Raw genomic sequence first — 17,539 nt, forward strand, 5'->3', positions numbered from 1 at the left:
TGCAATCGAGGTCAAAGGTCCTAAGTGAAGCATTCCTACATTGAAAGGGAAACTTCACTAATCCTGACCTCCTTCTGGTGACACAAAGAACTCAAAAATATATAAAGTAAAGGAACAAAATAATGCAATTTATAAATGAACAAGTAAACTGAACAAATAATTTTCAGAATAATGTATGTTTCAAAGTCCTCAGTCAGAATAGAAATGCAATTCAAAAATTACACCAAGATTCTGTCTCACTCCAGTGGGGTTGAAATCATCAAGAAGACAGACAACCATTGCCGATGAGGATGGGGAGGAGGGCAAACTCGCCTATGCTGTTAGTGGGACTGTAAACAAGTGTGATCGCTATGGAAATCAGTGCAGAGATTCCCCAACAAACTATAAATGGATCTTATGAACATGCTAACTATTCTAGGGCATATATACAAAGACCTGCAAATCAATATACAAGAGATACCTGTGTATATATATCCATGTTTATTGTAGCTGTTAGTATTATCCCCTCCTCGGGTCCTTAGCTCTAACCAGACTTGAACTCCTCCCTGACCTAGATTTCCTGCCAGACAGCTGGCCACTCCCTTTCTCCACCCAGACCCACCTGCACGCGCGCACCCAGGCACGCACACACACACACACACACACACACACACACACACACACACACATGCGCGTGCGCGCGCGCACCTCCCCGATTATGTTCCACTTGCATAGGGCCTATGTCCTCTGTTCCCTCTCCTGGGAAATATGGTCCCTCTAATAAACCTTATAACCATCTTTCTACTGTGCCTGCTTGAGTCCACAGGGTCCCCAGGGGGCTTGTGAAGGATTATTATGCTCACAAAGCCAAACTGGAATTCTCAGTAGTCAGAGATGAGGTTTGGTGAAGCTTCCCTTTTAATGTAGGAACTCTTCACTTAGGGTCCTTGACTTTGATCGCAGAATTAGAATTTCTAGACATGCACACATCCAAGTACAGAGAATAAAAAAGGTTTATTGCCAGGAAAGGGGGCTATCAAGACTCCTTCTCACAGAGAGAAGTGAGAAGAAGCACTGGCTATTGTCTCAGGTGACCTATATAACCTAAGAGGTTTAGGAGGGACTAGAAGGGGCTAGGAGGCAGAGACCCTGGTGTGGATGTGAAAGCCAGGGGCTTCATCATGGCAGACTAGGATTTATGGCTGCTGTCCAAATATTAGATGAAGGGTCCTGCAGCTGCCCTCACCTGAAGTCACTCTAAGGGGCTCTTGTTGCCTTCGATGGTGGTAGATGCCCCAAAGAACTGCCATCCCAAGGTAAAGGCGGTTGGAAGTTGATTATTTCCTGCCTTTACTATATGGGCCTAGTGTTGCCTGGGAAGGAAGCATGCTAAGCTGTGAGAATCCAAGGAGTGGACTAAGCTGTGGGAAGGAAGCTCATTTCACTAACAGTTAGAAAACTTGGCACAACTTTATTGAATAAATAAACAAACAGGCATACAGACTGACAGACAAAAAACAAACAGAAGGACAAGACCACACTCTAGCAGAGTATGCTTCTTTTTACAGTGTTATAGAGACACACACATAGATAAACCTGTAGAGAGACACAGACCAGAGGGAGAGCACACACATACAGAAGGAGACACACAGAGAAATACCCAGCTACTTGGGCTGTTGGGGTATTTATAGGGTAAAGGCAGGGGATCTGGTTTCAAAGATATATAAAGATAGTGATTTCTCTTTGCTCTAATCACACCTGTTGTTACTTTCTGAGTTTCCACGTAAAATGCAACCTGCCATAAAACAGATCTTTATCCTTGGCACAAGGAGCTGCCCCACTATCAGCATTTGGGGTAGGAAGGGGCTTACGTTTCGGGACGCAGTTTTTCTCAGGAAGGAATAGACCAGTCAGACAAGAGTTCATTCTTGGGGTGAGGAATGCATCCTTCAAGGAAGGAATAACATCCCATTGTCCCTCTTTGAAGCAAAGATGGCACTTCTATGTTTCTAAATACCACATCTCAGTTGCCTTCACCATGCCTCAGTTTCCTTAAATTATCCTAATTCCCAATCCGCTCACGTGCTTAATAGATTAGGTAATACAAATTGTAGAAACATATTATGGAATATTACTTAGTCACAAGGAAATTGAAATTTATGGAGTTTGTAATATTATACCTTAAATCAGATATAAATCCAGTCATAACAAAATAGAGAGGTCAAGTTTTGGAGTCTTTATTGGAGCTCTAGAGGTCTACAGGTGGCCAATTGTTACAAAGACCTGTTACCCAGTACAGAACTTGCACCAAGCTCTGTTACAGTGGACACAAGGCCTTAGAAAAGCATTATACATAAACACAGCACAAGGAAGAGGGCTCCCCTGGGGCTAAACAACACAGTGTATCTACACATTCCCCAAAGCAAGGCCCTACTAGTTCTATCCATTTAGCCAGACATCTGCAATTCACACTAGCCAGCCGTGAGAAGTGCCAACACGGCCTGGTGCCAGCTAGAACAATGAATAAACCTACCCCTTAGCTGAATACGACATGTGTGGTGTTGTTCTTACTCAGAATTCTCTTTAAAAACCTAACACCTACCACCATTTTTTTCTTGTCTTCCTCTCCTCTATCCACATGTCTTATCTTTCTGATAAATGTCCATAGGGGTGAATTTTATTATTTCTGTATCTTCCTCACACACATAGATATGCATACTACACACACACACACACACACACACACACACACACACACACACACACACACACACACACACACACACACACACACACACACACACACACACACACACACACACACACACACACACACACACACAGAGTCAGGAGGTTGAGATCTGTAAGACTAGTTGAGGCCAGGTGCTGGTGGCTTGTGCCTGTAATTCTAGCTACTCACCAGGCTGAGATCTGAGCATGACAGTTTGAAGCCAGCCAAGGAAGGACAGGAAAATGCATGAGACTCTAACCTCCAATTAATTACAGAAAAAGCCAAAAGTGGCGCTATGGCTCCAAGGGTAGAGCACTAGTCTTGAGCAAAAAGAGCCCCAAAAAAGCACTCAGCCCCAGAGTCTAAGCCCAAAACTGGCAAAAACAAACAAACAACAACAATAACAACAACAAAAATAACCTGTATTTTGAAACTAGCAAAGGCAGAAAAGCCCATGAAACTGGGTCACAGTGTCTCACACCTGTAATCTTAGTGTAATAAATATGCTCTCTAAGAACCACAGTGGTCACAACGATAAGAACAAAAATAAAGAACTGCTCCACATAGTGAAATTTACTTCTGTGTACAAGGGTGAGCCACTGGCCAAAATCAGGCAAGCAAGCACACAGAGCAGGCAGGCTGCTCTGATGTTTATTCCTAATGCAGAGATCCTGCCTCTCTGGTCAGAATAGCTGAGTTCAGGAACATAATCTGCTCCCTACTGGCTAGTTTGATACTGTGCAATGTATTTATATAAGGTGACTTAGAAATAAGATTAACAGTACACAAGTAATCATAAAGTATGTCCACACCCTCTGCTATTTCTTGAATAGTCTGGAGTGTGGCATAATTCCATCTTGAAAAGAAAAAAAGAACACTTTAAAGACAGAACCTTCCATTTCAACAGTCCTTTCTCATCCCAGATCAGTTCTTCTTTTCCTTAACAGGAGTCAAGCCACCACACCAAGGCAGAAATTTATAAGCAATACACTTCTATAGAAAAGAGAGGTTTTCTCTCATCAGCTAGTCAGGATGCTCAAGTCTGAGGATCATGGCTTGAAACCAGCACAGGCAGAAAATTCTGTGAGAGTCTTACTCAAAAACACACTTGCAAGTGCACCCATGGTTCAAGCAGGAGAGGATCAGCCTTGAAGCAGATAGCTGAAGGAAAGCTTACTGGCCCAGGACCCTAGCCACAGCACTGGAGTATGTGTGACCATGTGGGCAAACACACACACATATGTAAACACACACACACACACACACACACACACACACACACACACACACACACACACACACACACACACACACACACCCAGGGAGGTACTTTTACCCCTTTCTCTACAATTTTGCCTAGAGTCCTATGTTAGGTTCCATTGATACTTTCATGAAACTAAAATTCTTAATTCTGGATTCATCTAGTTTCTGTACACTAACTTTAACTGTCCTCATCTGATTTGTTTCAGATTTTTAAAGATGCAGGGCAATGTAGGATGTCTCCAAACCACCATCTCCCCCCACCCTTTGTGTTTATTTCTATTCTGCTTTTCTTTTGGTGATATTAGAGTTTGAACTGTCAGGTGTTGTACTGCTTGAGCCTCATCTCCAGACATTTTGCCTTCATAAATTTGTCTAATGGGGCCTCCTGTGGACCATGATGCTCACATATGTGTTCCCACCTAGCTGGGAGGATAGGCACACACCGCCCAACCAACTCTTACTACTCATGGTGAGATCTCATGAGCTTTGCCTAGGCTAGCCTTGAACCATCATCCTCTCCATCTCCCCATCCTCAGTAGTTAGAATTATGGGTGCGAGAAACCACACTCGGATGCTTTTATTTTTTTCATCTCACCTCTTAGATTTACTTAATTATATTTATTTATATTATTTCATGACTGGACATTTTATCATATATATGCATAGGTGATGGGTTCAAGCCCCATGACCCACAAAAAAAGGGAAGAAGACAGGAAAAGGAAGAGGAAGAGGAGGAGGAGGAAAAAGAGGAGGAGGCAGAAGAAAAAAAGGAGGAAGAGGAAACAGAGGAGGATTAAGAAAAAAAAGGAGCAGGAGGAGGAGGAGGAACAGGAGGAGGAAGTATAGGAGGAGGAAGAAGAGGAAGAGGAAGAAGAGGAAGAGTAGGAAGAGGAGGAGAAACAGAAAGGAGGGGAGAGGAGGAAGAGGAAGAGGAGAAGTGGTGTCAAGCATCACTGGCTCATGCTTGTAATCCTAGCTGGTCAGGGGATGTTATCTGACTTCACTGCCAGCTCCATCAGGAATATCTGCTGTATTCTTTTTTTTTTTTTGGTCATGAGGCCTGAACTCTGTGCCTGAACTCACCAGGGCCTCATGCATGCAAGGCAAGCACTCTACCACTGAGCCACTTTCCCAGCCCAATCTGTGGCATTCTTACCTGCAACTAACCATTGAAACGCAAGCAATGGAGCTGTGGCCCAAGTGGTAGAATGCTGGCCTTGAACAAAAGAAGCTCAAGGAGAGCTCCAAAGGCCTTGAGTTCAAGCCCCAGGACCAGCATACACACAAATACATTATTTGCTTCCTCCCTTTCTCTATTCTTTTTTCCCTATTTCAAATGTTATAAAAGCACCATGACTAGAAGAATTTAAACACTAACCAAAAGTCAGCATTAATATTCACCATTCCACTTTGTTTTACATCTAATTAACCACATCTTTCATTAAATTCTACCCTGCTCCATTTTGGTGCACAGAAATATAATAAACCAGTTAATTTCTGGGTGTCCAATGTCCCTCTTCTGAAGAAGAGGGAAAAAAAAGAAAACAACATTTTACACATGCCTTTAGATTATAAAATCACTCAGCTCCTCAAGAAGTGCAAAGATCACAGTCATTCCTGGAAACCAACAACAAAAAGTCTCTTCTAGTAACTATTAAAGCCATCTAGCTGCCAAAACCCACAGGACCAGGAAATTCCTTCCCCAGGCATAGAGTGGTGAGACAGGGCCCAATGAGAAGACAGTCAGTTGGGACAAGTGCAGCACTGCTGGGCTAGTGGAGGGAAACGTGTTCCCCTCTCAATATATCTCATAGCAGCACTCACATTCCCGTTGGGGGAGACTTCCTGTTCAGTCCCAATGGGTTTCGAGGTCCTACTGGAGCATGTTGGAGTACTAGGAAGATTCCAGATCCTTCAGCTACTTTTCTTTTACATTATTACTCTTATAGCATATCCTCATATTCTATTGGAGAACTTCACGGCAGCCGTGCCTGAGCACCGCTGCTGGGTGCGCATCCTCGACAATGGCACGCTCTCTGACAATGGCACTGGGCTCCTCAGCCAGGAGGACCTCCTGAGAATCTCCATCCCACTCGACTCCAACCTCAGGCCAGAGAAGTGCCGGCGCTTTGTCCATCCCCAATGGCAGCTCCTCCACCCGAACAGCACCTTATGGAACCTGAGTGAGGCAGAAACAGAGCCCTGTGTGGACGGCTGGGTGTATGACAAAAGCTACTTCCACTCCACTATTGTCACTGAGGTAAGAGGCCCCATTTAAATCTTCTGGGTGTGTGCTCAAAGGTTTTTGCAGCAATACAAAGCACAGACTTGCTTTATATATTCAATCCCCTTCTCTTCCCAGAGTATATGAGTCAGCAATTTGTATTTCCTATTCCTTCAGCAAGTACCAACTGCTCATCTATAGTACCACGATGATGAGTTACTAGTACTGAGGTCATGAATGAAACAATCTACACAGACAACTGCTTTAAATAATTTGATCTAATGAGAAAGACAGTTGTAATTTTAAAGAGCAATGGACATACCATGAAGTAATATATTATACTAGGTCAGTGGCTCTCAATACTTATTATGAATTATTACCCAGAGCAAGTTAGTCAGAACCTTTGGGGCATAAATCTAGTCCCCAGCATTTGTATACTTTTTAACTGAATCGATGGGTATATCCAAAGATGAGAGTTATTATGTCAGATGAATTATTGAGTGGTAAAAGAAATCAAACAGACTGTGTATTAGTCCAAGTATAAAGGAAACCTTTCTTCCTAGGGAAAAAAATAATTTTTTTTTCATTGTGAGAATATCATACAGAGGCGTTACAATTATATTGGCAAGATAACGAGTACAACTCCTATCAAGCATTGTTGCCTCCTCTTTGTTTCCCCTTCCCATCCCTTCCCATACAGCTCCTACCACCCCCCACCTGATTCCCCCCCCCCACCAAAGTTGTAAAGGTCGTTTTTCAACCTAACAACTTGTACATCTCATTGTTGCAATGGGTCCACCTGTATCCCTAGTTATATGATTTGTTTTTGCCCTTCCCCTCCACATACTGTACCAAGATCAAATATAGTGAAAGCAGGGGTTATACCGTGGGGGAGACAAAGAAGAGTTTTTGTCATGTACTCTCCATTATGATAACTCAATTGTCTTTAAAATATTCCTTTCTATGCTATAAATTATAGTAACTAAAGAATATGTGTGCTGGTGGCTCAGCACTGTAATCCTAGCTACTCAGGAGGCTGAGATCTGAGGATCATGGTTCATCAGGAAAGTCTATGAGACTCTTATCCTCATTTAACCACTAGAAGACCAGAAGTGCTGTTGTGACTCAAAGCTGTAGAGTGCTACCCTTGAGCAAAAGAGGTCACGGAGAGTGCCCCAGCCCCCCAAGAACAACAAGATAAACAGATACATACATACATACATATATACATATATAGATACATACATGCATACATAAATGCTGAGGAAATAACATTTTGAAAAAGGAGTGTGTAGAACCAGGTGTTGGTAGCTTATGCCTATAATCCTGACTACACAGGATTCTAAGATCTGTGCATCCTGGTTCAAAGACATCCAAGCCAGGAAATTCCATAAGAAAACCTGAAAAGCATGTGGTTCAAGTGAAAAGCAGTAGACTTGAAAAAAGAGAACTAAAAGACTCAGGGACAGCACTCTGGCCCCACCCTGACTTCAAGTTCCAGGATGGACACACACACACACACACACACACACACACACACACACACACACACACACACACAGAATGTGTGTAGAAGCTAATGTATGCAACAGATGGAGTTGGTCATCTGAGGAGAATAGAAAGATACGGCCAGGGAAACCTTTTTTTTTCTTGCTTCAGGTAAGGGGTTGTAGATTTATTCATCGTTCTGGCTGACACCAGGCCATCTTGGCCCTCCATGCGGTTGGGAAAGGACTGGGAAAGACCTGGGAAAAGAGAGGTGGGAAAGAGAGAGAGCTGGGAAAGAGCAAGAGCTAGAAAAGAGAGAAAAGAGCTAGAAAAGAGAGCGTCTGGGAAAGGTGGGAAAGAGAGAGCTAGGAAAGAGAAGGGAGCTGGGAAAGAGAAGAGAAGGAAAGAGCTGAGAAAGATAGAAAGGAACAGAGAGAGGCCATCTGGGCCTGGGCTAGGCCTTATCTAGGGTATGGGTGGAAAAAGGTGTGGCCATATTAAATTCAGATGTGACCTCAGCAGATGCAGATGTGACCCCTTCCAGGTGTCCCAGTTGCCTATGTAATGCAGGTACTGGGTGGAGACTTTGCTGTGAGGAGGGTGGAGTCTGCTAGCCATCCAGGAGCCGACCTTACATTCCAGCCTGTTAATAATCTTGAAATACAGCAAGGCTTCTCTCTGGCTACTTCCTGCTGACAAGTGGCATAAACAATAGGGGTAAAGGCTGGAATTTGGTCTCCTCCCACAGAAGGCAGTGAGTAGCAGCTGTCCCTTGGTGGCATGAGTCTTTAGATGAAGTCTGGAGAAGTCTCATGAGCATTGAGGGGCTGGAAAAAAAAATACTAGAGAGCAAGTAAGTGGCAAGAGGAAGGTCTTGGGGCTGAAAATGTTGATAGAAATGTCCCTAGCTACTTCTGACATCTGGCAACTAGGTAGAGAACTCAGGTGACAAAGGCAAGAATATAAATTCCTGTTCAGTTAATAGGTAGACAGGTATAGACATTGAATGGGCAGGCTTCTTACTTCTACTGACCTCCCGGCTCTGGTTAATTTTGAAAGGGCAGGCACCAAGTAGCTAATGTGACATCATCTCCTCTTACTCCTCTCCATGTTCTCTTGTTCCCCAGACTGGCTGAGTCTAGGTGCTCATTGCTGGGATGGCTTATCCCAGTTGGTATTCAAGGAGGATTGAACTCAAGGCCTTGGCATTGTCCCTGAGCTCTTCTGCTCAAGGCTAGTGCTCTACCACGTTGAGTTACAATAGCACTTCCAGTGTTTGGCTGGTTAGAGATAAGAGTCTTGAGCCATGCTTCCAGCCTGGCTCTCTGCAGGTTAGTTGGGAGATGGAGTCTTAGGGATTTTTCAGCCCAGGTTGGCTTTGAACTGAAATCTTTGCCACAAATGCCCTTTATTATTTCCAATTAAAGCAACAAGGAGATCAAATAGAATATGTAGAGCTTACCTGGTCCTTATTAAGAATTGCCAACAAATATTCTGAAATGACAAAACTCATGAGATGTGATGAGAATTTTAGCACAGATATGCCCAGTATTTTAGAACCATGTAGTCAGTAGAATACACATCACAAAACAAAAAAGGCAAAACTCAAAACCTAAAATTTTGACAACAATGTTTAGACATCTTTGCTAACAAAGCACATCAAATGGTTGGGTCTCAGTTACCAGGGCCTGTGAAAAGAGCAACTTGTTAGCAAGGCACCTTAGAATAGCTGGATAGATTAGTAAGCTTGGTGGAAGGTTAAGGGCCAGATGGGGCCAAACCCTTAACCCACCATGTGGCCAAGATGGCGAACTCAAGATGGCGAATTTCTGAAAAAATGCAAAGAAACCCTGAACAAATAGATCAAGCCTACAGTGGCTAGCCTTAGAGAGGCTTCCAAAAGGGAGGTCCTGGGGACTCAGCCTGCGTCGCACTCTTCAGGGCACAAGCAAAAATATAGAAAAGAGAAAGGAAGAGATAGGGAAAGTTGGAAATGAATGGCAGAGAGAGAGCAAAGAGAGCCTGAAAGAAAACAGACTTCTGACCATTTACCATTGCACTGGCAGAAACTGTCTACATCTGAGAATTGCATAAAAATGAGGCGCTCTGGCCTTCCAGAGAGCACAGGAGGCATTTCAAAGGGGTTCCACGGCTCAGGCGTGATTCGCAGCACCCCATTAAACGTGTAGGAGAGTCAATCTGGTGAGTGAAGGAGAGCTGACGAGGCAGAAGCAGCGTCCCGACTTCCCCAGAGCCCTCTAGAGAGAAATGGCCAAGCTCCCAAAGCCAAGATTCTTCGGCTTCAGAGGTGACAGGCCTTTCAGCTAAAGGCTGGAGGAACTCACTGGCGTGGTGCAAAGTCTGGACAGAGACTGAGTGAAAGAGAGCCATAGAGAGTAGTTTCACTCACCAGAGTATAGAAGTGGTGTGGACGTGGATGTGAAGGCCAGCAATGGTATCGATGCGCTGTGTCCGCAGCACACAGACCAGTTCGCAAAAAGGCCATTAGAACTGTGGGTATTACTCAGGGCAAAAAGGGAAGAAAAAAGAAAAGAAAAAAAGGAAAAAAAGAAAAATAAAAAAACAGAGAAGAATCCTACGTATCCTGGTGGTGCCCTGTGAATCCGGCACCATTTCTGTTATTTTTTTTTGTATTTTTTTTTATTAGTCTATTTTGTTTTTTGGGTCCGGTCATGGGGCCTGAACTCTGGGCCTGGGCTCTGTTCCTCAGCTCTTCAGCTCAAGGCTAGCACTCTACCACTTGAGCCACAGTGCCACTTCTAGCTTTTTTCTTTTTGCTTATGTGGTGTTGAGGAATCGAACCCAGGGACTCAGGCATGAAAGGCAAGAGCTCTACCACTGAGCCACCTTCCTAGCCCCTTATGTTAAGTTTTTAAAAAGAGGTAGCCAAGTAATAACAGCACCACACACGTGGTATTCCGATGAGGGGTAGGTTTATTCATCGTTCTGGCTGGCACCAGGCCATCTTGGTCCTCCATGTGGTTGGAAAAGGCCTGGGAAAGACCTATGAAATTGATGGGAAAAGAGAGAGATGGAAAAGAGAAAGAGCTGGGAAAGAGAGAGAGCTGGGAAAAAGCGAGAGCTAGAAAAGAGAGAAAAGAGCTAGAAACGAGAAGAGAGAGCTAGAAGAGAGAGCATCTGGGAAAGGTGGAAAGAGAGAGCTAGGAAAGAGAAGAGAGCTGGGAAAGAGAAGAGAAGGAAAGAGCTGAGAAAGAGCTAGAAAAGAGCAGAGAGCCATGGAAACTCTGAAGACAGAGACAGAACCTGAAGAGTTGAAAGGAGCTGAGTATTTGAAGGTGTGTGGCCTGGCAGAGGAGAGTGGCTGCAGAGGAAATGGACAGGAAGCAGGATCCACATACCACAGCACATTTTCCCTCACGGGAAGGCGCTTACAGTCTGTTTCCACTGAAGGCTTCAACTCTCCTGACACCGCTCTCTCTTCCTTTCTCTTCCAGTGGGACCTAGTATGTGAGTACCAGTCATCCAAATCGATAGTTCAAGTAGTATTTATGATTGGGTCACTGCTGGGAGGTCTGATATTTGGCCATCTTTCAGACAGGTAGGTGTCATTGCACTTTCTCTGTGGATGTTGATCAGATGGTATAGTCTTTTCTGTAGTCAAGAAATCTCAGCTGAGCTCTAACTTAGTGCTCTAAATAGTAGTCCAGCACTCAGCAGAAAAGTATCTTTTAGAAGACATGTAGAAAGGAGGGTACCAAGATGGCGACGGGGCAGTAGGGAAATTCCACAGCTCTCCACAACCAAAAGACATTTTGAGTTCCAACGCTTAATCTCCCCAAGACACCAAAAACAACAAAAAGACGAACACCTAGAAAAAAACGGGAGGTGGAAAATAACAAGAAAGAGAGAAAAAGAAGAATTGCAGAACAGAGAAGAACGAAGACCCCTGCCCCGATTTGTGCTGGCTACAAGGCAGTGCACCAAGCCGCGGCCAGGGGGCACAGAGACAGGGGGCACCGCCGGGCGCTGGTGGCTCACACCTGTAATCCTAGCTACTCAGGAGGCTGAGATCTGAGGATTGCAATTCAAAGCCAGCCAGGGCAGGAGAGACCTTGAGGCTCCTATCTCCAATAAACCACCAGAAAACCGGAAGTGGCGCTGTAGCTCAGGTGGCAGAGCGCTTGCCTAGAGCTGAAGAGCTGAGGGACAGTGCCCAGGCCCAGAGTTCATGCCCCATGAACGACAAAAAAAAAAAAAAAAAAAAAAAAAAGCTCAGCATATGCCTCGAAAGTGGGCAGAAAAACAGGGAACTGCACCCCTGCGAAGCACGTCTGTGACAACAAAAGACCTGGGGGCTCAGGACAAGAGAAGCCCAAACCCCACCAGAACCCGATCCATATATTCTAGGCTGGGAATTGGACAACACTGGCCACCAGCACCTGATGATAGGCAGGAGCTCAGGCTGGTAAGGTGGCTCAGCAGTAGAGTGCTAGTCTTGGGTGCATAAGGCCCTGGATCTGATTCCTCAGCACCACATAAGCAGAAAGGGCCAGAAGTGGTGCTGTGGCTCAAATGGTAGGGTGCCAGCCCTGAGCTGAAGAGCTGAGGGACAGCACCCAAGCCCAGAGTTCAAGCCCACAACCCGCCAAAAAAAAAAAAACCATTAGGAGCCCATAGCAGAATCCAGCATCTGGGAGAGTGCATCCAGAACATCCGATCTTGCCAAGAGCACGCATAGGAGCAAACACGAGCAGTCTAGGCTGCTCAACCCTTTCAAAGGTGGGAATTGCCAGCAATCTACAGCAGAGAGCCGAGAATCCTATGTATGTCAGACCAGCAGCTGGAGGTAGGCCCCCAACAGAACCCAGATCAGGTACAGACTCTCTACCAGTACAGAAACAGCAACCAAGCAAAGACAGACACACCAAAACAAAATTTCAGATTAGTCTCCAATAATCCCTGAACCCCCATGTGAAAATCACAGAGAAAAATTACAAGGTTTATCAACACCCAGGATAGCAAGCTATCCCTAATAGCCAGCAGCCACGCAGAGGAGAGCCACAGTGGGAGCAAAGCAGGAATGGAAGACAAAACCTACATCCAAGCGATGCTAGAGGCAATGACTCAAGAAATAGAGCGAGAAATAGACCAGAAATTGAAAAAGCACAGGGTTGAACTATCAAAAGAGATGCAGGATATCAAACAGGAGATGCATGCAAATAAAGAGGCTACACACACTTCACTAAGAAGTGAGATAGGTGCCAAAATAGAGGCAGTACATACCTCATTAAGAGGTGAGATCAGTACTTTGAGAACCAACATCGAATCCATAAAGGAGTCCATTTCCTCCATGCAAATCATAATGGAAGCCACAGTTAAGAGAGTGAACAAAATAGAATGTAGAGTGTCAGATACAGAAGACAGAATACACCCACTGGACCAAAAAATGATAGATATGGAAAATTCACTCAAATTATGACGAAGGGAAATTCAAGAGCAAGCATATAGTGCCAAGAAATAGAGTGGATGAAGGTGAGGAACATTATAGCAAGGGAATACAACACCTATTCAACAAGATATTGGTGAAAATTTTCCCCATCTTAAAAAAAGGACATCTTACCTACATAACAGAAGCATATACAACACCTTACAAGCAAGATCCCAGGAGAAACACTTCTTGACACATTATAGTAAAAATGATAGATCTGAATAATAAGGGAACAATCTTGCATGCAGCAAAAATGAAGAAGGAGCTATACTACAATGGGAAAAAAATCAGAATCACTGCAGATCTCTCCACACAAACACTGAATGAAAGAAAGGCCTGGGAAAGTACCACTCGAGCCCTGAGAGCCAATAACTGCCACCCCAGACTGATATACCCGGCAAAGCTAGCATTCACATTCCATGGAGAGCTGAAAATTTTAATAGCAAAGAAAAACTAAATGAATACATAAACATTAAGCCAGCATTACAAAGAATACTAAGAGGAGGGACACAACCTGAAGAAAGCAACCAGGAACTGGGACCTGCACCCAGACAGGCATTAATCAAAGTCTAACTGAGCAAGCACAGGAGGAAAGGAAAGAAGAAAAACGGAGGAAAACAGGGAATGACAGGGACCACAATGCATCTCATCTCTCTATACTATCTCTTAATATTAATGGGCTTAATTCGCCAATCAAAAGAAAAAGAACTGCAGACTGGATCAGAAAACATGACCCATCCATCCGTTGCCTACAGGAGACCCACCTCTCAGCCAAACATACAAACACACTCAGAGTAAAGGGTTGGAAAAGGATCTACCAATCAAATGCTCCCAGTAAGAAAGCAGGTGTAGCTATCCTGATATCTGACGAAATAAACTTTTCATTAAAATCAGTACAGAAAGACAAGGACGGACACTACATATTAATACAGGGAACAATCCAAAAGGAGGATATTACCATCATCAACTTATATTCCCCAAACATTGGTGCACCCAGATATGTTAAGAAAATACTCTCAAATTTACAGATCAAAATATATCCCAATACGATAATACTAGGAGACTTTAACACCCCACTCTCACCAAAGAACAGGTCTACCAACCAGAGGATTGGCAAAGAAGCTCCCGAATTAAGTGAGGCCATACTTCAAGCGGAATTAACTGACATCTACGAAGTATTTCACCCAAAAACAACACAGTACACATTCTTCTCAGCAGCTCATGGAACTTTCTCCAAAATAGACCATATTATAGTTCATGCAAGGAACTTAAGCAGATAAAAAGGGATCGACATAATCCCCTGTATCCTAACTGACCACAGTGGAATCAAGCTAGTTCTCAATAACAAACCATATCGCAGAAATGTCTCTAATACATGGAAATTGAACAGCAAACTCCTTAGCAATGCCTGGGTAATGGAAGAGATCAAAGAAGAAATAAAAAATTTCCTACAACTCAATGAAATGAAAACTCCTTGCAAGGAAACTTGTGGGAAACAGCTAAAGCAGTCCAGACGGGCAAATTTATTGCCTTTAGGGCCCATATGAAGAAAATAGAGACAGACCAAGTAAATAATCTCATGTTGCAATTAAAACAGCTAGAAAAAACATGAAAAAATGGAACCTAAAGTTACTAGATGGAGCCACATAACCAAATTAAGAGCAGAGATTAATCAATTAGAAAATCAGAAAACTATAGCCAAAATTAAACAAACAAAAAGCTGGTTCTTTGAAAAAATAAATAAAATTGATGGACTGTTGGCAAGATTAATTAAAAAAAGAAGAGAGGAAACCCATATTAACAGGATTAGGGATGCCACCGATAAAAGCACAACACTTATCCAAGATATCCAAACAATCTTTTTTTTTTTTTTTTTTTGGTCCCTTTGTGGGGCCTGAACTCTGGGCCTGGGCGCTGTCCCTCAGCTCTTCAGCTCAAGGCTAACACTCTACCACTTGAGCCACAGCGCCACTTCCGGCTTTCTTCTTTTTGCTCTTGTGGTGCTGAACCCAGGGCCTCATGCATGCAAGGCACGCACTCTACCACTGAGCCACCTTCCCAGCCCCAAGATATCCAAACAATCTTAACAGACTACTTTCAAAAGTTATACTCTCTAAAGGAAGAAAACCTGGCAAAAATGGATGCATTTTTAGAGAAATACCAGTTGCCCAAACTGAGCAAAGAAGAAGTAAATTAATTAAACAAGCCAATATCCTACAAGGAGATACAGGAACCTATCAAAAGTCTTCCAACAAACAAAAGCCCAGGACCAGATGCATTCACAGCAGAATTCTGTAAGACCTTTAAAGAAGAACTAATACCTAGACCCCTCAAGCTCTTCAGAGAAACAGAGAAGGAGGGAGCTATCCCAAACTCATTCTACAAAGCCAATATCACACTCATCCCCAAACCAGGCAAAGACCCAACCAAAAAAGAGAATTACAGGCCAATTTCCTTAATGAACACAGATGCAAAGATCCTTAACAAGGTTCTAACTAACAGAATCCAGAAACACATAAAAGAAATCATACACTATGACCAGGTAGGCTTCATCCCAGAAATGCAGGGATGGTTTAACATGCTTAAGTCAATAAATGTAATCCAACACATCAACAGAACTGAGGTGAAGAATCACATAATTATCACCACAGATGCAAAAAAGGCCTTTGACAACATTCAACACTCATTCATGCTAAAAGCTCTGGAGAAAATAGGAATAGAAGGAACATTTCTTAAAACAATAAAAGCCATTTATGACAGACCAATAGCCAATATTATACTTAATGGGGAAAAGCTACAACCAATTCTCCTAAAATCAGGAACAAGGCAAGGATGCCCACTTTCTCCACTCCTCTTCAATATAGTCCCCCAAACCTTAGCCAGGGCAATAAGGCAAGAAAAAGACATTAAAAGGATCCACATAGGGAAAGAAGAAGTTAAACTATCCCTTTTTGCAGATGACATGGTACTATACCTTCACCATCCCAAAAACTCCATCCCCAAACTCTTAGAAATCATAAATCACTTCAGCAAAGTAGCAGGACACAAAATCAAACCACAAAAATCAGTTGCCTTCCTGTACACTGACAATGTACAAGAAGAGAAGGAAACAAAGGGAGCAACCCCATTCACAATAACCTCCCAAAAAATAAAATATTTAGAAATTAACCTAACCAAAGATGTAAAAGAACTATTTAATGAAAACTATAAAAAGGTAAAGAAAGAAATTGCAGAAGACACTAGGAAATGGAAAGACCTCCCATGCTCTTGCATAGGCAGACTTAATGTAGTGAAAATGGTAATACTGCTAAAATTAATATACAAATTCAATGCAATTCTTATTAAAATCCCAATGACGTACATCACTGAAATACAGAAAACAGTCCAAAAATTCATATGGAACAACAAAAGACCTAGGATAGCCAAAACAATTTTAGGGAATAAAGACAACATGGGAGGGATATCCATGCCGAACTTCAAACTCTACTATAGAGCTATAATAACAAAGACAGCATGGTACTGACACAAAAACAGAACTGAAGATCAATGGAACAGAATAGAAGATCCAGAAATAAATCCATAGGCTTACAGTCAGCTGATATTTGACAAAGGAGCCAAAGACATACAATGGAAGAAACACAGCCTCTTCAACTACTGGTGCTGGGAAAACTGGGCAACCACATGCAGAAAACTAAAAGTGGACCCCAGCCTATCACCATGCATCAAAATCAACTCAAAATGGAGTAAAGACCTTAACATTAAACATGAATCTCTGAAACTACTGCAGGACACAGTAGGAGATACACTTGAACTTACAGGCACAGGAAGGAACTTCCTGAACAGAGTCCCAGGGTCATAACAAATTGGAGAGAGACTTGACAAATGGGACTACCCTAAAATAAAATCATCTGCACAGCTAAATCTATTGCAATCAAGCTAGAAAAACAACCAACTGATTGGGAAAAAATGTTTACCAGCAATATATCAGACAAGGGGATAACATCCAGTATATACAGAGAACTCAAGAAACTAATCCCTCCCAAACCTAACAAACCAATTACTAAATGGGCAAGGGAACTAAAGAGGGACTTCTCAGATAAAGAAATAAAATGGCATAGAAACACATGAGGAAATGTTCACCATCCCTGGTTGTGAAGGAAATGCAAATATAGACAACCCTGAGATACCACCTTACCCCAGTCAGAATGTCCCACATCCACAAGTCAGCCAACGACAAATGCAGGAGGGGATGTGGAGAAAGACAAACCCTATTACACTGCTGGTGGGAATGTACACTTATACAACCACTTTGGAAAGCAGTCTGGAGGGTCCTCAGAAAGCTAAAGATTCACCTCCCATATGAACAAGTCATACCACTTCTAGG

General features: G+C 43.1%; 1 protein-coding gene across 3 annotated transcripts in view; it reads left to right on the forward strand.

The window, feature by feature from the left end:
* Nucleotides 1-5,679: 5,679 nt before the first annotated feature.
* LOC138810657 (steroid transmembrane transporter SLC22A24-like) overlaps nucleotides 5,680-17,539 on the forward strand; it is a 36,081-nt gene continuing 24,221 nt past the window's right edge. For 2 of the 3 annotated variants that reach the window (XM_069997818.1, XM_069997819.1), the window contains exons 1-2: nucleotides 5,684-6,233; nucleotides 11,162-11,265. In XM_069997818.1, coding sequence (XP_069853919.1) covers nucleotides 5,832-6,233; nucleotides 11,162-11,265 — 506 coding nt within the window. In that variant the 5' untranslated portion in view covers nucleotides 5,684-5,831. Of the gene's footprint in view, nucleotides 6,234-11,161; nucleotides 11,266-17,539 lie in introns of all 3 variants that reach the window. The other variant, XM_069997821.1, reaches the window with a different exon arrangement.

Source organism: Dipodomys merriami, unplaced genomic scaffold (assembly GCF_024711535.1).
Source record: "Dipodomys merriami isolate MVZ:Mamm:240054 unplaced genomic scaffold, mDipMer1.0.p SCAF_505, whole genome shotgun sequence".
In the NCBI taxonomy this organism is placed as follows: domain Eukaryota; kingdom Metazoa; phylum Chordata; class Mammalia; order Rodentia; family Heteromyidae; genus Dipodomys; species Dipodomys merriami.